At 33.4% G+C, this 24,134-nt stretch overlaps 1 protein-coding gene and 1 long non-coding RNA gene across 4 annotated transcripts; both read right to left on the bottom strand.

The window, feature by feature from the left end:
• Positions 1 to 520: 520 nt before the first annotated feature.
• On the bottom strand, positions 521 to 6,046 carry LOC130657314 (uncharacterized). The gene is made up of 3 exons (XR_008985106.1): positions 5,776 to 6,046; positions 5,381 to 5,574; positions 521 to 1,396 (listed from the first exon to the last, which is right to left on the bottom strand). It is a non-coding gene; the product is annotated as an uncharacterized LOC130657314 (long non-coding RNA).
• Positions 6,047 to 9,484: 3,438 nt separating this feature from the next.
• Positions 9,485 to 24,098, bottom strand: LOC130657299 (protein regulator of cytokinesis 1-like). Of its 3 annotated transcripts, none has more exons than XM_057460280.1 (19): positions 24,031 to 24,098; positions 22,015 to 22,081; positions 21,501 to 21,575; positions 21,310 to 21,419; positions 20,680 to 20,834; positions 20,096 to 20,217; positions 19,773 to 19,841; positions 19,522 to 19,686; positions 17,862 to 18,035; positions 17,437 to 17,586; positions 16,163 to 16,310; positions 15,402 to 15,538; positions 13,849 to 13,944; positions 13,360 to 13,506; positions 12,681 to 12,745; positions 12,565 to 12,607; positions 12,140 to 12,286; positions 11,338 to 11,469; positions 9,485 to 10,090 (listed from the first exon to the last, which is right to left on the bottom strand). In XM_057460280.1, exons 2-19 carry the CDS (start codon positions 22,039 to 22,041, stop codon positions 9,905 to 9,907), a joined length of 2,148 nt encoding a protein of 715 aa, XP_057316263.1. In that variant the 5' UTR covers positions 22,042 to 22,081; positions 24,031 to 24,098; the 3' UTR covers positions 9,485 to 9,904. The 3 variants fall into 3 exon arrangements, with proteins under 3 accessions (XP_057316263.1, XP_057316262.1, XP_057316261.1); XM_057460279.1 differs by having other exon boundaries at positions 11,317 to 11,469; positions 24,031 to 24,095; XM_057460278.1 differs by having other exon boundaries at positions 11,269 to 11,469; positions 24,031 to 24,094.
• Positions 24,099 to 24,134: the final 36 nt, after the last annotated feature.

Raw genomic sequence — 24,134 nt, 5'->3', positions numbered from 1 at the left:
TCTTCGAATGTTTGACACGATAACACAACGAATTAGCAGGTTGTCATCAAATACTTTAGTAGCGAGCGGAAATTCTTAGAGCCACCAGGGCTTCTTGTTGTTTAACAATACAACATACTGCTGGCTACAGTAAAATTATATCTTTTTTGCACAATCGTTTCTTGTTCCTTTTTTTGGTTTTAATTGAAGTAGGCTGTTCAGGTCAAATTTTTCTATGCGCCGCTCGACCTTCTAGCCGTATGCAACGTTTTCTACATTTCTATACGGTTTCAACGAGGGGTCGCGCAACTCCTAACTCCAAGCCATTCTCTAGTTATTGTTATTTTTATGATAGATAGTATAGCCCTTTTTTGTTGCGTTTTTCGGCCAATTTCGCAACAAAACACGGCACAAAGACGGGGGTCATGTATAGGTTTTTTTTCACAATTTCTATCTTTAAAAATCAATAACTCCAGATTGAGACATGGTAAGAACTTAAAATTTTTACAGTAGATAGTATATTTGTAAAAGAAAAAATATATTAATTTTTGATGGTTTATTTTTAGAAATGACGTAATGATGACGTCATAGCTCAAATATTACTACAAATTGCTCTAAAAGCGCAAGAAAGTATACAACAACCAGTAAACAATTTTATAAACTGTAATCTTAACGTTAAACAAAGTTCATTAGAGTGTACGAAATTTCGGACAAGGGTGTAAATTTGCAGACCAGATAGAAAAAATGACGTCATAGTTGAAAAAATCTTTCCAAATTGATGAAAATGCAAAAAAGTTCACAGGAACATAATAAAACACCACAAATTAGTAACTATTCAAAAATTATACAAACACTCTTAAGGAGTACAAATATCTGACAAGAGTGTAATTTGCAGACCAGATAGAAAAAATGACGTCATAGTTGAAAAAATCTTTCCAAATTGATGAAAATGCGAAAAAAATTCACAGGAACATAATAAAACACCACAAATTAGTAACTATTCAAAAATTTTACAAACACTCTTGAAGAGTACAAAATATTTGACAAGAGTGTAATTTGCAGACCAGATAGTAAAAATGATGCTGTAGCTCAAAAATAACATAAAATCAATGTATAAAAGCAAAACAATTATACAATAACCGGCAAAAATGTTTATAAACTGTAATCTTAACATTGAGAGACTTCATAGAAATGTACGAAATTTATATTTTTGCAGACCAGCCAGAGAAAATAACGTAATAGCTGAAAAGATATTTCAAATTTAAGGAAATGTAAAAAGAAAGTCCACAGGAACCACTGTAAAACACTAAGTTGGTAACTATAAAACTTTGACAAACACTCTTAAAGCTTGCAAAATATTTGACAGAGTATAAATATGCAGACCAGATGAAAATGGAACAACTGCACCTTTTAGCACCTAAATAAAAAAAAGAACGCAAAATATTAAGCTACCATAAGTGCTAAATGTTTTAATAGAACAATATATACCACATGTCACAAGTTGACAAAACAATGATCCTCAAAGGAAGAAGTTTTTGCCATAAAAAAGTTCCACGGTTTGAACGAAATACATTACCACAAAAATTTCTTCCCTCAAATATATAACTATACTATAACTAACTATATTCTAAGATAACATAATAACGTCTCCCTTCTCAAAATCTAAAATTATTGGAAAACTCCAAACTGTCTCAGGTTCTGACTCATATACTACATTAAACAACGTGCGTTTAGGATTGGAATGTCGTTTTGCTACACTTAGAATTTCCCCTTTACACCAATATGCATCCTCTTCATCTTCTTCCTTTAAATGATGCCGTATGTGTAAACCAACTAAACAATCAGGGTCTTTGATGAAGGAAGGGAGTTTGTTGCTTTTTTGTTGTTCAGACAGTTTTTTCATCCTTTCTTTCTTGATCTTTTCCATCAGTTCCTTTTTTTGGGTTGCAACTACTTCATCTCTATCTTCCTTCGACTTCAGGTTATCCTTTGTTACCTTTTCTGCAGATGATGAAAATGTTACATGCATGATTTTAACAAAGTTTTCAAGAAGCTCTTCCCAAGACAAATCAACTCTTTTGTTTCCACTCTGTTTTGTTTTGTTAAACAATTTGGAATTGCATTTGAAAGGCATAACATGCCTGTAAAAATTCATTTGCGCTAGCAAAACTTCTGCACGTTTTTGTGATGATATATCCATGATGTTTTTTTTCAGTTCATCAACAGATATCCAAGCCTGGACATTTAGCTCAAGCAATTTGTTAAAAGCTTCCACTTTCTTCAATGCTATTTTCTCTTCAGCTTTCTTTTTCATATCTTGTTTAGCAAGCAATTTCCTTTTCCTCTCCTCCAACAGTTCTTTTCTCCTTGATTTATACTTCGCCTTCATTTTTTCCACATTATGTCTGGCTGATTCCATCATACTTTTTTTCTCATCATAAGACTTCTGTTCAAACCAATCAAGTGTTTTGTTACGCGACCACATGGTTAAAGCCTGCAATGTTTCAACATTGGCACTTGGCTTCGTTTTCACTAACAAATCCAAAATTGCAAAGTCACTTTCAGAAGCCTTATTGGTTACTGGTACAATTGATGACGTCTCCTTTATTATCTGACTGGGGCTCCAGTACTTTCCTCCAGGCAGTTGATCCTTACATTGACGCTCTAAGATGATGAGAATTGCATGGCAAATAATTTCAAGGGCTTGCTGTGTTAGAATATCCAATTCATCATCACCTGTATCCTCAAATAGCTTGATAAATAATTCATCTTTGTTGTGTACAATAATACCATCCTCTTGGAAAATATGACTGCCAGATAGAAGTGATGAACAATTGTTGCAGAGTGCAGATAGTTTGACTTTAAGTTGTAACAGGTATGGATTTATTTCGAGGATACTTTCACAAGACTCTATTAATCGCCACAATGGACCAGTCAATAATTTATCAATAATGCCAAGTGCTCTGACTTCACTAAGAAACAACTTATTTGATACGTCTTCATTTACAGCTTTCAGTAAATTATTAGGATCAGGCCATGATGAAAGAAAAGATACGACTGCATCACGATGGTAATATAATGCAGCAGCGTTATAAAACAATATGTTAAAACGATTTCCAATAAATGGTACAAAGTAAGATTTCTGATTGCGACCAGCTAAAAACGAGTTAAAATACGATGCTACTCCACATTCGTCACTTCCACGCACATGAAAAGCTTTACAAGCTGTACGCACTAATCTAGAAGCAGAAGATTCTTTTGCACTATTGAAGGCAAATACTGTTTCATAGTCATCACAGAGGACCATTCTCTCAAATGAATGCAGAACTTTATCTGCCTCTGAGGCAAAATTTGCCAGAAGATGTAATTTGCAAAAGAAATTTCCCATATCGGTCATGTCCGTTTTTTGTGTTTCGCTTAAATAATTCCAGTTTTCTACAACATTTGGTAATAATTTTTCCCTTAAAGATTTCAGTTGTGAGTTAAATAAAGGATTAATAGGGCCAAGATCCGACATTGTAGATTTGATTGATGTGACAAGCCGGGAAAAATTTGCATCCTTGTCACATTCTTTCAGAATGTCACACATGTCATCAATTGTGTCAGTAAAATTTTTCATTACTATTGCCGCATCGCCACCTGCAACTTCTGATAATCCAAATGTTAAAGTTTTTCCTTTCGATGTTGTAATCTGAAAATTTTGATAATGTTTATGGTATTTTGATGTACCATCTCCATGTAAACAATTACCAAACGCCTCCTTGTCATTATCAATCATTGCTTCTGCAACCTGTAATTGTGCTAAAATTAATGCTTCTTGCATTAAATGACTTTTTAAACCTTGTGAAGGCAACCTGTCAACCCTTTTTTTTGCAAGTTTTTCAAGTACAACCTTGATCACATCATTTACCTTTCCCATGCTGACATTCAAGGAAAGTAATTCCATAACAACTTCTCTTATTTCGTCTGAATAACGACCACCTTCAAATGTTACAATTTCATTGTCGTTTAATAACGAAACGAGCATTTGCAAATCACGATTTTCTTCAGTAAGTTGCTTCATGTTTGTACAGAGTTTGTCATAATCACTTTTTAAACACTTCATATCATTCACTTCTTTGTGGTCAATCAATTTTTTCTGGTTTTCAATTTTTAACAACAAACTGTGCGTCTTTCTTTTCAGTTTTGCTTTCTCATTCCGCAGATCATCAACTATAGTTTCACTGTTTTCTAATTTATCATTGAGTCTGTTCAAGTTTACTTTCATGTCATCCAACTCATCACTTTTATTCTCAGTACCAGATATCAATTCAGCTATTTCTGATTCCATTTTATTAATTTTATCATCTCTGTTTTTAATTTTCTTTGATAAATTTCTCAATTTATCTGCCCTCGCTTTGCTATTATCTTTAAATTTCAATTCCACATTTCTAAGTTTTTCCTCTACTTCAAGATAATTGTTCTTTATACGACGATATTCTGCTGTCAACTTATTTTCATCCTTCATTGCTACAAATAACTCGTTACTAAGTTTCTTAACCTCTTTGACTTGTGTGTTGTATTGAATTTCTAATTCTTGAAAATTTTCGCACTTTCTTTTTAAACTTTTGTTTTCCTCCTTTAATTGTTTCATTTTCTCTTTAAACAAAACTTCATTTCTAGAACTAGCCGCATCAATAGATCGCTGATGTGGGGTAATTTGCACTGGAACACTAAACTCAGCTTCCAACAAAGTTTCTATAGCAGAATTAGCTTTCCTTTTTTTCAGACCATTTACTTTCTCTACTAGTCTTTTAACTTTTGTATATAACGCTTTTTCTGGACATGTTATTTCAACACCAAGTAAAACAAATCCATCACTTACTTCTTTAATGCTTTTTTCATTCAATGAAGAAAAAAGATCATAAACTTGTTTATTTTTAATACTCATTTTTAAAGCTGAAAATATATCAAGCGAAACTGCACTAATAATTTTATTGTCTAACATAAGCTGCAAAACTTTTAACCAATGCATATTATTTTTAAAATACCATTCCTACCTAGACTGTGTATTATCTGCCTTTCTAGTTTACGTCAGCAATTATGATATAGCTATACATACTAAACAATGGAATATTTACAAAAATAACATTATATAATCATTATCTCTTCAATTATTATCTAAATCTTGCTTTTTAAAACAGTATAAGCTAGCTATAAAGTAACCTACTCTGACTCTTAGCTAACTTTAGGCCTGGAAAGTTGGAAGAGAGGCGTTTTTGTAAAAAAGAATAATGGTAAACAGTAAACAGTTTGCAAGAACTGAGTGGGTAACAAATTGGTATCTGGAATCAACAAATTTCCAAGCCTAATACTTTAAGTGTTTAAAAACCAAATCACACTAGTAGTAAGCAAAATATACCTTTATCTATTAACCACACAGTGGTATGGAATAATTAAACACAACACACACACTCCATCTTCTGGTCCACTACTTCGGCTAATATATATATAGCTAGGTAGCTAGCTAGCTTTGGTGCTTTAGTTTAGTAGCTGTGTCTAATGTTAACTGGAATATCTAGCACATAGCCATGATTAATAGCCATCATTCCAAGACTATAAATTATATAATAAAATAAAATAAATAAAAAGTCGAAATTCGTTGTTGCACTGCAGCAAGTCACATAGAACTTTAAGACGGGGGTTCGATATAAACAAAAAATGCTTTTTCTCCAGATTTGTCATGCAGGAAAGTTAGGAATAAGAATAGAAATTGAAAGTATATTTTTAATATAAACTAATTTCAAGTGAGACTACCTGATACGTCATGCACTTTCCTCTGTTTGCGCCAAGTTTACATTTCCCTCGTCGAAATCTGAATACACTGTTGGTCGTTTAAACAAGTCTCATTCAAAAAAACAAATTTAAGGTACTTAACAATCACTATCTGCCCATACACCATCTGTCTTAAGCGAAATAGGTGCCGAATTCGACGATTTAAAATAAGTGCCATCACGCGCAATAACAAAATACGCGTTGCCGTGTGCGAGCTTGTTTTAAGCTGAATTTCCGAACACGGCAAAAAGTCACGTGACTGAACAGCCTAATTGAAGCACGACTTTATGTGGATCTATATAAATATAGATGGCTATGGGGAGATCGATATCGAAAAAAAGTGTGAGAATTTAAGTAAAAAAAATATCTATCGTATAAGTAGCTGTATAAGCGGCTAATTATACTGTACGCACTGTGTATATAATTATTCTGCATAGATAAATAGGTGATCTGTATATTTTACATGGCTAGCCTCACAAATATCGAGGAATATACCCTGTCCATTATGGGGAGTCCTAGAGTATTTAATGCTCATTTTAAGCTACCAATTAGGGTCCGTGTTCTACCAGACAACTCCCTGCAACATCCAACAGCCCACACATGGTGCCTTCTCCCTAATTTGCGCAAAGGGGAATCGAATCTCGTTCTCCCGCACAAAATGCCAGAGTTATAACCACGAAGCTACCGCGCCATTGAAAACAGCTAACTATTCTGTTACTGACTAATTATCAGTTCTCATTGAGTGCCTAATTTGCTTTAAAATCTTTCTTACAAAGATTTCTTACAAAAGCCTTGATCTTTCGAAATCTCACGAAATGGACTGTCGATTTATCAAAACCGTAAATTTATTGTGTGTTTACTTTTTTTTTTGTCTCAATTCGATTTCAACAAAATAAATCCTGTATTGGTCAAAGGTTTCAAAATCATGTATCGCCTGCTTAATATGTTACTTGTTTAACAAAGATATTAAAAGCTAGCTTGATTAAATTTATATATATATATATTTGTATGTAACACAGTAATTTTTCTTAATTTTTTCAGTCAGCATGATCACCTCCCTCGAGTTTTGAGGGTAGCAAATTACCTCGCTGTGTTGTTAGACAATGTGACTGGCAGATTATGAATGCTATCTACCAGACTTACGCATTCGCTAAAGTAGTATTGACCATTTAACGCTTTTGTCTATTTGAACATTGATGAAAAAGCTGCCTTTGTTTCAGTAAAGAAAATTACAAGAAAAAATTATTTTTTTTAAATTGTGCATAGAATTTGTACAACGATGTTTAACAACAGTAAGGCAGAAAATATGACTGCATGAATATATTTGGATATTAGTTCAATTTCGAAAAAAAATATATCTGTAAAATATATATCTGCAAAAAAAATCAAATAAAAAAAAGATACAAATTAAAACATTACAACAAACACCTAAATCACAATGTCACAATTACACACCTCGTTCCCACTCCCTTCTTGTGGTAAAAGCGAGAAAATTGCTGCTCTATTTTAAACTAAATGGCCAGATGTTTCATCGCGTCGAAAAGAGATTAAAAAAGTGGTATCTTCTAAAATAGGCGTGGCATGCTAACGGGTACACATTCTTCTAAATATGTAAACAACGATTGGTATTTTTTAAAACACCTGCTTTCTTTAATGCCTTTGAGGTAGCAAACGAACATAGTAAAAAAGTCTCCCAGGAGGATCCTCTCCGGGGAATTTTCTCCACCCAGATGTCATACCATCGTCTCTGTTTTATTGTCCCAATTTCTGGTTTTCAACACTCTCCAATCCGATATAACGTAATCCTTCTTCTGCATAATATGAGAAAGATCAACCACAGTCTCTCCTAGTAACATTTTACGGCCCGTGCGACCCGGTCGTCCATATACACGGAACCGAACGGTTAACTGTTGTAAAACTTGCCGAGCGATGTTTTTGATCAAAAATGTTTGATTGAAGATGGGAGTGGAGGTGGTTTTATAGGTTGTTTTGAATTTGTAATTCTTTAGCGGAAGTAAGGTGATATGAGCTTGCCAATTCATTACTTCATTTGTTGAGATTCTGATGTTCTCACCCTGTTTTACACCAACTTCGAGATTCCACAACAATGGTTTGTATTTTATGAAAACATGCAATCGCATTTCTAAGGAATATAACATAATCCCCACATTTTATTTTTCATCCAGAATTTGTCAAGCTTTAATAGGTGATAATTGATGAAGCGAAGGAAACCATCCTTGAAGGATTTACAATCTACAATTGCATAACTGTGATTTGAATATTTAAACAAACAAAGTTGGATTCGTTAAATTTTTTATAATCTGTAACAGAACATTAACTGAATGAAAACAGTGTTTTCATTTAGCTTCTGATTGAACGTAAATGATCGTCATTTGAAACGAGTATTACGTGTTTTACTTGTGACGTATTTTAACTTCGTACCCAGACCGTTAAGTCGTCACAAGCAGCTGTGTCTGAAACTATAAAGTTTACATAGAAGGGAAACACAATTAAGTTAACAGGCTCTGGAAATAAGGTTGATTTGGAAAAAATATAAGAATTTGAACCTCATTTTCGAGAGCGGTAAAAGAAAAACATTAAAAAAATTCGAACCTCCTATAAGACACACATCGTACAAACTCTATTCGCGCAATTCTTGGCATTCTTGGGAGTCATTGATTACCAATCTTCTTATTTAGGGTGTCTGACAGTGTTTTTTTATGTCTGTTCTCCAGAACTCTTAGCCCCAGGGTTCAGTTCTAATATAAAAAAATCTGACAAGCTCGGTTATAGTACGTCGAAAACCCTCGCAGTTACAGTGAAAATCGAGAGAATTTTTTGTTGATTTTATCCTGATTTTCTTTCGTCAAAATTGCCCGACTTTTTTTAGAAAACAGTCTTTTTATAATTTGCTGATTTTCAGGTTGGGTGTTTACTCTACAAGTGCAACAAATATACAAAAAATCGAGGTTATAATAATTATCGTATTCCTGGACAATTCTCTTCCTGACAAGGATTTAATGATGAGAAATCCTTTGTCTAAGACTATGTTTCCACCATACCGGATAGCTATTCGGGTCGATCCGGTATGGTGTAAAAAAAATCGGTCCATGCCAAAGCACTTCGGTCCACGAGTGTTCACACATACCAAAGGTCACGTGTCAACCTCGTTCCCAGGACATTTTACCTTGCTGAAAGCAGCGAAATTGTTGGTTAACACTCGTTAGCGGCTCAGGGGCCACAAGGCCCTGGGGACGAGGTTGGTCACGTGTAAAATAGACTTCCACCAAGCATCTGTTCGGGTGTATCCAGAATCGCCTTGGGGCTTGTGCTCGTCTCACTTTAAAACCGGCCCAGAAGCTATCCGATACGTAAATTAATTCGGCGTTAAAACCTATTTAATACAATAACATGGTCGTTGCTTTTATCGTACTATGTTAATGAAGTGCACTCATCCAGTAAAAAAATTATCGTTTGTAAAATTTCATTTGGATGTTCCTCACCCTTGTCCCCAGTTTTTTGCCTTCTTTTCTCATCAAGAAGGCAAAAAACCCTTGGGACGAAGGTAGGATGGTTCTTAACTTAACATAAGATCTTCTGAAAAAGGAGAGTCAGATGCCCCTAAAATTTCTTTCAAGAGGTCTGCCTATCAGTTTTACATTTCACCTCACGAGAGACAGAGTTAAAAACATTCGTTCTTTAAGTAATATATTTTAAAAATGTTTATATAACGGAAAAGGATACTAGACAATACTCCTAGGTAAATATAGACAAATGTTCTTTAACAATCTTGTACCCAGGGACAAAAAAAAGTAAAAAGCTCGGTTCAAAACCACGCTAAAAATACATACCGATAAAAACAAACAAAAAAAGTAAAACTTGTATGCACCCGGAAAATTAAACGTCATCCAGGAGATTTGAACTTGACTCCGAGCGAAAAAGCTTTTCGTCAATGCAAACGTTAAAATTATGCGTGAATAAATTTTGCTACAATCAAAATTATATAGACAGTTAATAAAATAATTTTAAATATACAAATATATATAAAACAAGAAAAAATAAAGACCGATAAAGAAATAACAATCCCCTCGTTAGCTTGAACTATTCATGTTTACATTTTAAAATGTTTTGGCGCGCGATCAGTCATTGTTCGGTTAGCTGTTCTATTTGACCTGCTACTACTGCTGCTGCTGTTGTGCGATGAGATGTTGGTGAAACTGAACATGTTCGGTGTGCGATCTTTACCAGGGTTACATAGGAAACTGCTTCGACTGTACGGACTTTCAGCGACCGCGTTCTGAAAAAAGGTTAGTAACGAGTTTAAACAAATCATACTATAGAAGTAGAAACTGTTACAGAATATTAAGAATCAACAAACACAACATTTCGTTAGCGCGTATAGAATATAATAGAGACGCATGAATAGGGGCGTTTTTCGCGTATTTAAACTAAAGGTTTAGAATCAGAAAATATATACCTTAAGTTGAATAATTTTAGCGAGGTCCAAAAAATACATTTTTCGCGAATCAGTCATGTAAGAGATATTTTGCAAATTTTTTTTTTTCGCGAATGAACCATTTTTAAGCATTTTGTGAAGAACTATTTTCATGATTCTAGTATTTTTTCGTAATTTTTATTTATCTCAAGCGTATTTACTGTGTGATAAGGTAGCTTTTAATTGAACTTGCTCATAATCACAGACACTGGCCTTTATTTTCATTATTTATTTATTTTCAACACAAAAACAAAAGAAACTTTACCAAGAAAAAATTGAAAAATTTAATTTCGCGAATTGACATAGTGCGCATGAAACTTGTCCTTGATAAACTTTAGTTCAAGATTTAAATTTATGGCTTATAAGGATTTTTTTATAAGAAACGTGTTTGTTTTTGATACGTTAATACACTATTATGACAATTTCAAAGCAATCCTAGTTCTCTTATACTTGTTTCTTTTCAAAATTGAGCGTGTACCCTAGGCACATGTGGTAAAGTTACCGATACGTAAGGAATAAAAAAATTTCGGAAGAAACTTTTGCGGTTTTTGGAAATTATTCATTTTCGCAATTAATCTTGGTCATAAAAAGTTTTTTCATATAAAATGTTTCAACCAGAAATCGTCTCTGAAGACAAGGAGAGATACAACCTAGAAATACGACAAATAGTAAACAACGAATTAGGAATCATGTTAACAGTTTACTTGCTCACTTGGGGTATATTAATTCCATGTTGCGTACTAAATCAGAGGTTTTAAACTAAATTATACGTCTCTAACGTTTACCCGATTTGGTTTAGCTACGGTTGGTGTTATCGTGTTAAGAAGTTATACGACTTTAATGTTTACACGAGCTAGGGTTTAGCGTGTTAAGAAATGATACCATTTTAACGTTTACACGAATTAGCAGCTTAGGTTAGCTAGGGTTAGGTTTTAGCGTGTTATGTTTAAAGCGTAAATGCGTGGTGTATGTGAACTTACAGTAAAATCGCTGTACGAGATCAAAGACAGATTGGGATTAGGTTTTACCAAAGTGGAGCCGCTTAGCACCTTTGAATCGTCCAGATAGTGATGGTCGGGCATCGTTGTTTGGTTTTGGCTCTTTTCGGAGAGTACCCGTTTCGCATTGGCTAACCGCATTGATCTTCTCTTCACACTTCTTCGTCGGGCTTCGGACTGCACCTGCAAATGTCATAGCACAGCAGTTGTTAGCAAATTGTTTGAAAGTCAGTTTGGTCAAATCTTACCGCCAACTTTGTGAGGATAAAGTATATCTTTTACTTTTGTGCAGTGTTTCAACCCTTTTACAAAACAAAATTTGAGAAGATTTAAGAACATTTTGTTAAGAAAATTGAGGAGATTTGAGAAGAAAAACTTGCACTTGCAAAAATGATGCAACACACGGACTGGCATCACAATATTTTCTCACGAAAGACTAACTAAGAAATTTTGCTTAAAATACAAACACGACAAATAAAAGTAATGTTTGCAGGCCACAGCAACCACAAGTTGTAGTGATTCAAAATAAATATAAAAAAAAGACAAATATAAAAATAATCAAAAGTCAAAACTTTTTAAGATTTGAGAAAACCTAAATTTGGAAAAAAAATTAAGGAGAATTGAGGAGGAGTGGGAACCCTGTCAGTGTATTTTTACTTGTAATCAAGTGAAACTGGGCCTTGAGAGGAGGAGTTGGAGGGAGGCTCGTGTTATAAATATGTTTAACTTTCTGCTTTAACTTTCAATTCACGACTTTACACTTTTACAACGGTGTTTTCAACCTCCTTATTTTTAACAGTGTTTGTATTATTATTGTCCACACGTGTGACAATAGAAACTTAAAAAAGTCTACCTTGTTTCCTTTCTTCGCATTTTTAGCTGCAACTTTTCTAGCAGCGGTTTGATTCACTGGTGTTCTATTCTCTATACCTTTGGGACGTCGAGGAGATGGAAGGATAGACGAGTGAATAAACCGACTCGGTGTGTGGGTACCGTTTAACTAAAGCATAAAAAGCTGCAGTGATCATAAGAGATTTATACGCAGACGGCGCCCCTTTACCTATAGTGCCGAAAGGTCATAAAAATCAACAAAAAATAATGATTAAACAAATCCTTTAGTGTTGTACAAGATAGATATTCTGCCTCCAACTTTCCCAATACGAAAACGGCTTTAGACCAAAGGCCAGATGCCTTAATTACTGAGTTAGGGTACATCTTTTCCCAGAATGACATACAGAAAGAAAAGAGAACGACAATAATAACAAAACAAAACCATACCCTAGCAACTTTAGGCTGCTTGCCAGGTGTCCCAACTATTTTCCTAACAAATAAAAACAAAAAATTACTATCAAAATAAGATGAACTTTTCAGTAAAGTAAGAAAACGTCACCAACCTCTTAGGGTTAACCTTTGATCCATAGGCTAACTCCTGGTTAAGTTCTTCTTGCTTAGCTCGATGCTAGAAAATGGAAAAAAAGCAACAATAAGCTTCGAGGCCATTTTAAAGTAATTTGACACAAAGCTTATTAGTAACTTTGTAAATAAAAATTAGAATAAAATTATAACAACAAAACACTGGCTCCAAATTTATCGAAACAAACGTCCTTCCCCGAACTTTTAAAAACTAGTCGGTCGCCTGTGAAAAAATCCACGGGAATACCCGTTCTTTCATAACGCATTGCGTGAGTCTCGCAACATGCGGTACCATTCTGCGTGACAGACAGACACATACGGGTATTATAATATAGACTAGCCGATAGTCCGTGGAAAAGTCGACAGGTCTCCCGTCCTTTATATTTCGCATAATTCGTGTTTCCGTAACACGACTATTTTCTTGCGCCCAAACAGACAGACGGAATACGGCTATTATTAAAGAGACTAGTCGCTGACCCTTGGAAAATTCCACGGGATCGTCCGTCCTTTATATATCGCATTTCGCGTTTCTGTAACAGAACGCGCCTTTCGCGGACACAGACAGACGGCGGCTATCATTAAAGAGATAAATACACATGATATAAGGACCCCTTACTTTCAGGTCGGAGAGAGAGGAAGTTCACTAAAAATATTTCTAACCTTCTCATCTTTTTTCATTTGTTGTTCATGTTCATAATCATTTCGTTGACATTCGACAAAATCTATATAACGATGCCCGTTGAACATGAAATACGTTTCGTTCTCCTTCTCCCAGACAATGACCTTCTTGCGAATCTCATTCTCAACCTGGTTAAGAGAGAACAAATAATCAGACAAATTGAAGCCATACTAACACATTTGTAACATTCCGTTTCACCCTTTTTCAGATCTATGTAATGAAACAGCGTAATAATTTTCAGAAAAACTTTCCTGTTAACACGTTTCCAAAGAATTTCAGTATTATTCAGTATTGTTTATGAAGTTGTTCAACTTTTTCCCAGGAGTAATTTTGTTTCATAAAAACAGAAATTTCAATAAAAAACAACAATAAAAATCTAACAGTTTCTTCTCCACGAGTACTTTTCATTTCCATAAGTTTGAAAGAGTCATGGCTACCCTAAACAATTCGTGCATAACAACAATACGTACTTTTGGCAACTCCTTCTCCACAGCTTTTCTGATTTTTTCTTCCTTCAGTAATGCACCACCTCGATTATTCAAACGATTCGAATCAGTTGATCGATTCTACATGAAGCAAAATAAATAAATCAATACATTGCAAAAATGAATAGCTAAGCAAAAAGTAATCACGAAATTGACATAGAAAAAAATTAGTAGAAAAAATTAGTAGAAGAAATAGTTGCTGATTCTTTGAGGCAGATCACTAAAAAGAAGGAATTTAGATACCTAGAAACTCTAGATAATCTAAAAATTATATACCTTGGTATTGGAGTTAATTTTGGCGAATTTCGCGAGCTTTTGTCACTATCGCGATTTTGCAAAAGTTAATATTTTTCGGATTTCTAAAAATTGATTTACAATAAATCTTTTTAATGAGCATGCGGCTTTCATATTAAGTTTTTTGTATTCAGATCAGGTTTGACTACTTCAGTTTTATCAAAGCCTTAAGTATTGATAAATGTGTTATTGATCTTGTAGTGTTGGCAAAATTCTCGTATTATCCATTGACAACGCATGATCACACTGATGCAGTTGAGTACATGCCAGCCGGTTTTAAGGGTTTTTCGATTGATGGTTTTAAGGATGGAAATACGTACAGCATAATCACTTTGCAAGGTGCTTTGTATCTCTTCAGTGATATTTCGAGCTTTTCTGTTATTTTCTCTCTCATACAAAATTCTCGTAACTTCTTCAGCTTATTGTCTGATTGGATAATTGTATTGAGAAATTTCTCGAGTACATTTTAAAGAATATCGACGAATTGATTTTTATGCAGTAAATCTTTTGGTTTAAATAGACTCAGGTGGACGTTTTTCCCAACAACTACACCTTCTTATAATTCTGTGCTTTTATCACAGTATCACGGTTCTTTGCTTTGCGGTTCTGTGATTTTTATTAATCTTTAAGACAGATATTACAGTTTTAAAAAATTGTTGTAATTTGCTGTTGTAAAGGTTTAAACTTTTTGCAATTTTATTTTTAGATAGACCAATGAAATGTATTGTCGTCATTGTATTAACCTTAAAAAGGTTTTTTCCTTTTTATTCACCCATTATGACAGAAACGTAATTTTCAACTTTAACTTGTTTTATATCTCTAACATAACATAAAAACCCTTGAAAACATAATTTAAGAAAAAGAACGCATTCTAATTCTTCATTTTGCGAGATTGAATTCTCGTGAATATTAGGACTTGCTAATTTCCCTAAAATTATTTTCCCTAAGGTATTTGAAAACACATTTTGAAGCAAAAATAATGTTTTTGATGATACATTACATTGATTAACATGCTTGAATAAACATTTTGATTAAAGGGAACCGAAGGTATAAAATGATGTTGGGTTTATATTATAGAGTTTAAAAAGTTGGCAAATCAAATTCCAAACCAAATTGATTAATGAATGCAATGCAAAACACTACACAGCCTTAGTGAAATGTGATACCCGATGAAGTACAAACATGCACAAGCAAACAGAACATGTGCATTATTATCGTTATGGAGGCAGGATATGTTGTCTTACCTCAAATTCTAATTTCTTCTTCCACAATGATTCCCTCTTTTCAACTATTTTAAACATCTCTTTATTATCTTCATAAAAATTTTTCACTGTAGCAACTTGATGTTCATGTTCTGCTAGAGTTTCTTCTGTGAAAACATCTAAAATAAAAACGTTTGTAACTAAACTCCTAGTAGTTGAGACTATTCAGGAAAAGCTTTTTCATTTGGTTTATAAGTGCAGTAACACATTGAAGAAAAACCGAAATAAAAAAGTTGGTAGACGTTTTTCTCTCCAAGAAGACACTCATATATTTCCGAACGTAGAAACAGTTAAAACGTTGGAGGATAAGTTTTGGAATATGAAAAAGTGTTGCAAATGTTTTAGATATGCTAATACAGACTATTTGTAGAAAAAACTTTTGTCCAATTTTTCCCCCCACCACCTGTTAAGTGAATAGTCACCATGACAACAGATGCGACATCATCATGCCAAAATTTTGATGATTATTCTGAAAGTAACTAAATCAAATTTCGATCGCTAAAACCGATGCTTAGGCAAAACATTTTAAATAGAATAATTATTGTCGAACATATATCGATTTTAGTCTTGAGCTCTATGTCATAACAACATCCACGAACCTGTAAAGTTTTTTGTACAAGCTGCTTTTCTTTGCTTACAGTAATTCATTGTATATTTTTTGAAAAACAAAGAAATTTTTCAAGAAAACACAAACTTTATGAGTTTCGACTAAGCTGAAGCACAACACCGACATTATTTCTTACCAGAATAAAAAGGCATAAAAAGTTGTCTTTGATCATCACCAAAATAACATTTATCCCAAAGGGACACAAGTTCCTTTCGTATCGATTCAATAAATTTTTGCATGTGTTGTCGTTTCAGTTCTTCCAAACGTTCAACCTCTTTCATAAACTACAAACAAATAAAAAGTTAGAAATGAAGAAGACTGTGAACTCCAAACAAAACATCCTGAGATAAAGATGTGTTACATTTTGTGGAATATTTTGGCCTGTATATGTAACCAGGTACTGTATGGTATAAAATCCCAGCGTGTTGCATAAAAAAGTAACTTACAGAATTCCATACTACCCCATGAAATGCAAGGTTTAAATTAGGCAAACAGCAGACTATTTACTTTTTATCGAAATAAAAAAATCAAAGGTCATAGTTTTAAATTGTTTTAAAAAAAAAAGAGCTGAAACAGGCCTTTGAAAAAAACTTTTAATATAACCAAAATGCATACCATAAACAACGAAAAATAACATGATTTCAAAGAAACGATTTATATAAAAAATATTAGCAAATTTACTGTTAAGAAAATGGAAAATGATAGGAAATAGTAGAAAAATGCGCTTTTTGGAGGTATAAAACAACAAACACGCTAAAATAACCCGAGTGCCCACGAAAAAAAGATGGTCAACTTTCCTTGGTGTAAAGAAAAAGTAACAAAAAAAAAATATTGACATTTTCATACTCTGGGTATCTTAATTTAGGGGTGTGTGGAAAATTGCCCAAACTTATAGTTAAAGAGGGTGTTAATGTATTTGAAATGGATGGATTTCATTCTGAAGTCTGAAATAGGGGTGGGTTAGCAATATTTGGAGATCCAATTTGTGTTTTCAGACCTGAAAAACTGATTTATTCTCAGTTTTTTGGTTAAAAAGTTAGACTATTTCACTATCTCTTCTGTAACATATAAGTTGTTATTTATAAAAAGCTTTATTGTACATTTTATACTTGCCACAGATTTAAAGCGTTACAGTTTTAGGGGATTGTAGGAAGAATTTAGGAGGTTTTCGATTTTATCTGAAAACACTAGAAAAACGTACAATAACCATTCCAACTAACACTTTAAAATATAGTACAAAATAACTAGGAAATTCATCAATATTTTTGGTTCAAATTCATTTAAAATTTAGAAGGTCTAATTTTTTTTATATTATTACAGAGATTTTACGCAGAAGTATAACCACTCAGTAAAATTACAACTGATGTTTTATTCAGCATTATTTTAAATACTTAAACCTGAATTATTTACCATTTTAGCAATTTTTGGTGTATTGCTGGCAGTCTTCTTGAAGAATTTCTCACGTTCTTCCTTGCAAGTATCCAGCCTCTCGTACAGTGATTTTACTCTTGCACGAAGTCCATCAATTTGTTGAATCAAGTCTGAATGCTCTTGTTCCAGCTGGTGAAAAGAAAGTTCCAATTAAAATTTCAGATTTTTTTATATGGGGTTGTTGCTTTTATACTCCCCGATTTACTATTCATTTCCCTGACTTAAATGTTTATTTAACTAAGATAAGGACGCTGAATTTAACACATTAAAACTAAATTCTACAAGTTTTTATAACTGTTGGCAACCCTGGTATATATGTATACCTACACAAAGATAAAATTCAAACATTGATTTAGCATTTCAACGGTTAACAAACTGCAATTATTAAAAAGAAGAAAGACTACCTTTTTCTGTAAACTTGTCATGTCCTCAAGATTTTGGTGGGATAAAACAAACGTATCATCAGCATCTTCTCTGCACAGACTTTGTTCCATTTCCATGACTGGTTCAACATCTAACTCCATCCAGAGTTGTTTAATTGAGGCTTGTAATTTCTTGAACAATTCCAAACGTCTTCCCTATAAACAATCAAATAAAAAGTAATAACATCTATATAATAATACGCCAGTTCTGTCTGTGACTTTTGCAAAGTGGATTATATTCTTTACAATTTTCTTTAACAAATTCTAAAAAACATGCCTATAAAATTCAAGATCTATACAATGAAGGCAACAGGTATATAAATTTTTAAAAAAAATGTTTTGTGTTTTCAGGGGCCTTTGCTGACGTCAGCACAATTTTTAAACTCTTATATACGCTTTTGCGTTCCTTGAAAACATATCATCCTATACATTATTTTAATCAGCGTTTCAACCTCTACACATTACAATAAAAGAATAAAATAAATCTCTCTAAATTTTTTGGGATCTTCACTGCTGACTTCAGCAAAACATCTAAAACAACCTACTTTTCCATTGCCCATCTGCCTAAGTGGATTTCTCCACGGGCCTTATCGACTAGTCTATATAACAATACGCCAGTTCTGTGTGTCTGTAACAGGCAAAGTGGATATGTTCATTTTCCTTTGATCTTACCGAAATTTTCTTTGAAGTAACCGAAAAATGCATGTCTATAATGCTAAATTTTCTGACGTTATGGTGCGACGTCAATAACACTACTTTAACGTCAATATCCTATATTAAATTAATAAAGCCGTTACAGTGCACTTAAAATTTTGAGGCCAAATAACTTGGAAACGATGTGCTGACGTCAATGATTTTTCACTGCGTGGGTAACTAGGGACCACCTGGGACCAATTTGGGTAAGTTTCCCAAACCTGGGACCCCGAATCCGTTTTGGAATGGACGGGTTGATGACGTCATCACAAAACCTACAAACCCCAATTTCTCTGCAACCGTTTGTCAAAAGGTCGTGTTCCTATACATTCTCTTGATCAGCATTTCAAGATCTATACGATGAATGCAACGGGTGTAAGAATTTGTGAAGAAATTTTTTTTGGAACTTTTGATAGGGACTTTGCTGATGTCACCAAAATTTTTACACCCTTATATCTCCTTAGGCGATTGTCAAAAACATACGATACTATACATTATTTTGATCAGCGTTTCAACCTCTACACATTACAGACAACAAATGACTAAATTTCACCAATTTTTATTTTGTATATGCACTGCTGACATCAGCAAAAGGTCTAAAATAACCAATTTTTACATTGTCTTCCTGCCCAAGTGGATTTCTCCACAGGCCTTATCGACTAGTCAGTTATTATTTGTTTGTGTCATTGTCAATGTAATATGTTATTTGCCTGCTGCTCTGTTGACAATAATTAGAAAGGCTGCAACATTCACCAATGACAGTTAACCCCTTTATTCCAGTAAAGTATGTAGTAATTTTGTATACATAACAGTACTTATAGTGGAAATATTTTATTCCAGATTAATAGTATTCAGTCTGAGATTAATTTATTTTCCAATAGAAGTACTGCCAAATCTACTTATTTCCATGCAAACCAGTCATAACATAAATTCATTAACTAAACCTTACCTTTTCTACTTTCAGAAATTTGACATTTTGCTCAAGTTCTCTCAGTTGCTCAAGTGTGGGGCAGCCAACAAAATTGAATTCGTGTTGAGGCATGACAAGGCGATCGCACAACTCTTGCTCATCATTTCTGAGTCTTTTTAAAGACTTCAAACGATCGTGTTTTTCCTAAACAGAGAAAATTTAATTAATGATAAATCTTCCACCTAAACACGATAAGTTGCCACCTTTTCCCAAGTATCTATGTTTCCTACCTTATTTAATGTATCAACATCATTACGAAGTTTTCCTTCCAGCTGCAGTAATGATAAGTTGGACGGTATCTAAAAACAAGGCATCCTCACCACAGATTGTTTATGTTGTGTTCTATTTACCAGTTTTAAATGGATCGCACATAAGCTCACAGTAATCTTGCAGAATTTGAATTGATTTTCTTAGCACGTCCCCAGGAGAAGCTATTGTCAATGGTAATTTCTTGTTGAACTCAAAATCTCCAGAATATACATTAAATCTTTGCAACCGTATTTACGTATACCATTCTTTGTTATATTTCAATAGTAAACTACATATTATTTACCTGTTTAAGAGGCAACCCAAGATCATTGCAAAGTTCAGATAACTCTCTTTTATATTCTTCTGTTTTCAAGTACATTTTTTGCTTTAACTCATCCTCTTCTGCAAGCATTTCCTTTAGTAAATCTAAAGGAGAAAAAAAAGCTATTACAACATATATAGTTAACATTTTTGTGTGGTCTCAGCCACAGTGTCTTCCACTCTTTTGGTAAAGCAGAGTGGAGCCGTTTCTGATAGGCAGCATCCCTTCACCTTTCTCACAAGCAAAAAAATTCAATCTCCTTCTGGCTGGGATATAAAATCCTTAATAATTAAAGTGATTTCCCTATGCAATCCAACATACGTTGTATATTATAGGATATTAATAAATCCCATCCCAAGAAAAAAAAGTAAATAATAAATTAATCCCCTTTTCTCAACCAAAGCTAAGTACAGTCTTGTGTAATCAACTGACATGAATGATTGAACAGTCATTATACAATTTTCAACCAATCAACCCATGGACATGGACAATGTTTCCAATTTTAATACAATAATACTCTGTGGGGTGACCTAAACCACTTTTGTAAGGATATGCAAGAATTTCACCTTGAACATGCTCAATAACAGTATTATTACGCTGCTCTTTTTGTTCCTCTTTTATTCCAATTTCTTGCCATATATCTTCCAGCGCAGTGATCGATTCCAACACACTGAACTTTATGTTGTCATTTACTTTTGTCATCCTGGCATTGCGTTCAGAGCTAGCGAAATCATATCATTTTAATTTTATTATAAAGTTATTATAAAGTCTGTTAAATGCCATAGAACAGTCTAATTGTGCTAATTTGTGAAGATATTTAATACTGAAAAAGAAGCATAAAGTCAGCTCTATTCTCTGTCCTGCAAAATATCATATATACCCTATTTTAACCTTTGTAAGCATGGTGTATGTAACTCGTGGATGTATATAATTTGTGTTGTCATAAACAGGTGGTATTTAGGAAGGTATGAAAATTTGCCACATGTGCTTTAAGACCCCCTTTAAGTATCAAATAGGCTTAGCGTGGACGTGCAAAATTTTTATATTTATTCCAGTATCCAAAAAGAGGCAGAGAATGAAACAATCTTTGTATTCATGTAGATATAAAAACTCTCATTTTTTAAATTTCTGTTAAAAGACTGCTTAACTGAGGTCTTGCAACTTTTTCAAAAATTTTTATGTCAAAATAAACTTACGTCATCGTAATTCGCATGTCAGGCTCAACTCGAACAATTTTAAGGTGTGAGCTGTCTCTTGGAAGTTCTATGATCAAGTCCTTTGGAAATTTATGAGGACAAACAAGTGTCTAAAAAACAAAAGATAAGAAAGAATGACTTAAAAAGTAAGCCTTGATTTAAAACTCTAAAAAATGTAAAAATATATATACCCTTTTCCCGCAGTGTTTACATATTTCTAAACCAGTAATTGCATTGTAAGTCGATCCATCTGAAGAGCTAAATAACTAAAAAAAAAAAAAAAAAATGAACAAGTGTCTCATATGCCAATTCTTTTTTATATTCCTTCTTAATGACCTTTAATTAAACTAAAGATTTAATTCATTATGACATTTCAGTATGTTTTCAAATTTTTTGTGTTTATAAAAACTTTTTGCGGACACAATTCTACTTAAGGTTTTTAAAATAGCAATAAAATTATCCCTGTTTTCTAAGCAAAATGTAATATTTTGAGACTTAGAATCAAGCAATTCCATGTGTTTTTTGGGTTTATAAGTTGAAACCTCCCCACTCATCTATACAAACTTTAAAGGCAGGTTTAGATTAAGACATTAGCTTCTACCCTTTTTAACTAGAGTCTTGGCTTTAATTATGGATTGAACATTTCTTTCAAGATTATGCAGCACCACACATTGGTACTATATTTAAAAACACAAAAGAATTTACCGTTACAGCTTGCATTAATTCTGCCATTTAAAATGTATTTATCCAGAAATTATACTTTATTTGCAGTCTAAACATAAACAAAAACATAAATTTTTCGGGATTATTTAACCAATTTTAAAATAATATAACAGGTTTTGCCAAGAACAAAAGGTAATATACTAGATATTAAAAAAACAACAAATGTTTGAGATTTCAATTGGATACAACATTTTTGTTTGAATAAGGCAGGAAGCAAATTATTTGTAATAGGTCAGATAGTGAAATTTTTTGTGGCATTGGTGATTTGATTAAGGTAAAATGCCATCAAACTTTCCTATTCTAGCAATCAAAATTCCATACTAATTTTATGTAATTGCTGTAGTTGGCTGTATTTCCATAAATGTAGCTTTTTTAGGCTTAAGGCGCTACTCTTTATTGTAATATACAGTACTAAAAAAAGGTTGTTTAACATCCCGCTTCGCGTATTGCGACAGTATTCTCGATCCGCGATAGACGTATAATTATATTTTTTTTTAACTCTCTAACAAATCTTTTTTTTATATATACGTTTATTCTTATTTGTTATAAAACATTTAAAAACATAAAAATTTATCCCTGCCAAATAAACATTTTTTGTATTCGCTAAATATAATCTTCGCCAATTTTTTCGAAACTTATCATTCGCAAAATTAAATCCCCACCAAATATTCCATTGTGGTCATTTGCCAAATTAATACTCGCCAAATTTTATCCACTTAAGGTATTAGTTAGGAGATTTTTCATGGACTACAGATATGAGATCATCTTCTGTTTAGGAGATTTATTATCTTCTCTCACAATTACCTTAACAACCAGATCTAGTCGCAACATATTTTTTAGAGTTTATTTGATTCTTATGTCATTTTAATTTACGCATTGTATTGTGTAATTTTCGTAAATAAATCTACATTATCCATACCATAAAAAAAATTATAATAAATTCTTTATAATTTGTTCCCATGAATGAATGAATTGTGTAATTTAATCATGCAAGACTAAAAATTATCAGTCAGTTGGATACACTCTTTAGGCTATGCACTTCCATGTTGAAAATATCCTGCATAAAATTTAGCCCTCTTCCAGACGTAACTGTGGCCAGAGAACAAAGGGGCTGTAGCACAGCACATGCATTCGTAACTCAAAATAAACTTAAGGTGGATTTCCATAAAGCAGCTTTTTGGCCAGATTTGATTGTGCAGGTGCATGTAGACAAAAAAATGCTGTTAGTTCAGACATTTTTGTGATCCAGCGAAAGAACCAAGGTCCCTAACGCTAAGACAGTGCAAAATAAAGAAAAATATATTGGGGTCATTGAAAAGTAGGTTTGTAGGTAATTGCTGCGACTATGCAACGAAACATTGATAGGCAGCAAAAACCAGGTTGGTAGCCTAATTAGGAGATATATATTAATCGTCTAAATGACCTATCATAGACTAATTAGACTATCATTCATTGCCTAATTTGCAAATAGTCAAGGATTCCCCATCTAGTAATTTAGTGGTTAAAATTTTGTGCAGGAGACCAGGGTTCAATTCCCCTTGGCAGCAATTCAATATGGGCAATTGAATATTACCATAGCCCCGGGTTAACCCAAACTATGTGAGGAAAACTAGGGAGATGGCGCTCTTTGTGGACTGTTGCAGGGAGTTGTCTTGCAGAGTGCTGACCCTAATGAAGTTTACATAGCTTAAAAAGAGCATTAAATACTCTAGGACTCCCTATCAAAGCCATGGCCCCTGCTGGAAATTATAGACAGATTATAGATTTGTGAGGCTAACATGTAAAATATGCACATCTATCTAAGATGGCCCCTCCTCTCCCGAATAAAAATAATAGGCAGGGTAGCTACACTCGATATTTTACCAAAAATGAAGAAAAAAACATCCAGCTAGGCTAGCAGCTCAGTCATCATACAGTCATAGAATATGTAAAAATTTTGCGTTTTAAAATAACAAACACACGACAAAAAAAATATCTGGTTTATGGCATAGAACATACACGCAACAACCAAAACAGCCACAACCGCTCTGTTGAGTCTTTTACCGCCAACGGTTTAAAATCGCGTCACGTGACAAAACATTCAAAACTTACTCGAAAAAGAA

The sequence above is a fragment of the Hydractinia symbiolongicarpus genome, chromosome 9, assembly GCF_029227915.1.
Source record: "Hydractinia symbiolongicarpus strain clone_291-10 chromosome 9, HSymV2.1, whole genome shotgun sequence".
NCBI lineage: Eukaryota > Metazoa > Cnidaria > Hydrozoa > Anthoathecata > Hydractiniidae > Hydractinia > Hydractinia symbiolongicarpus.
Note: the sequence above shows the minus strand (reverse complement) of the source record. Positions and strands in the feature narration are given on the sequence as shown.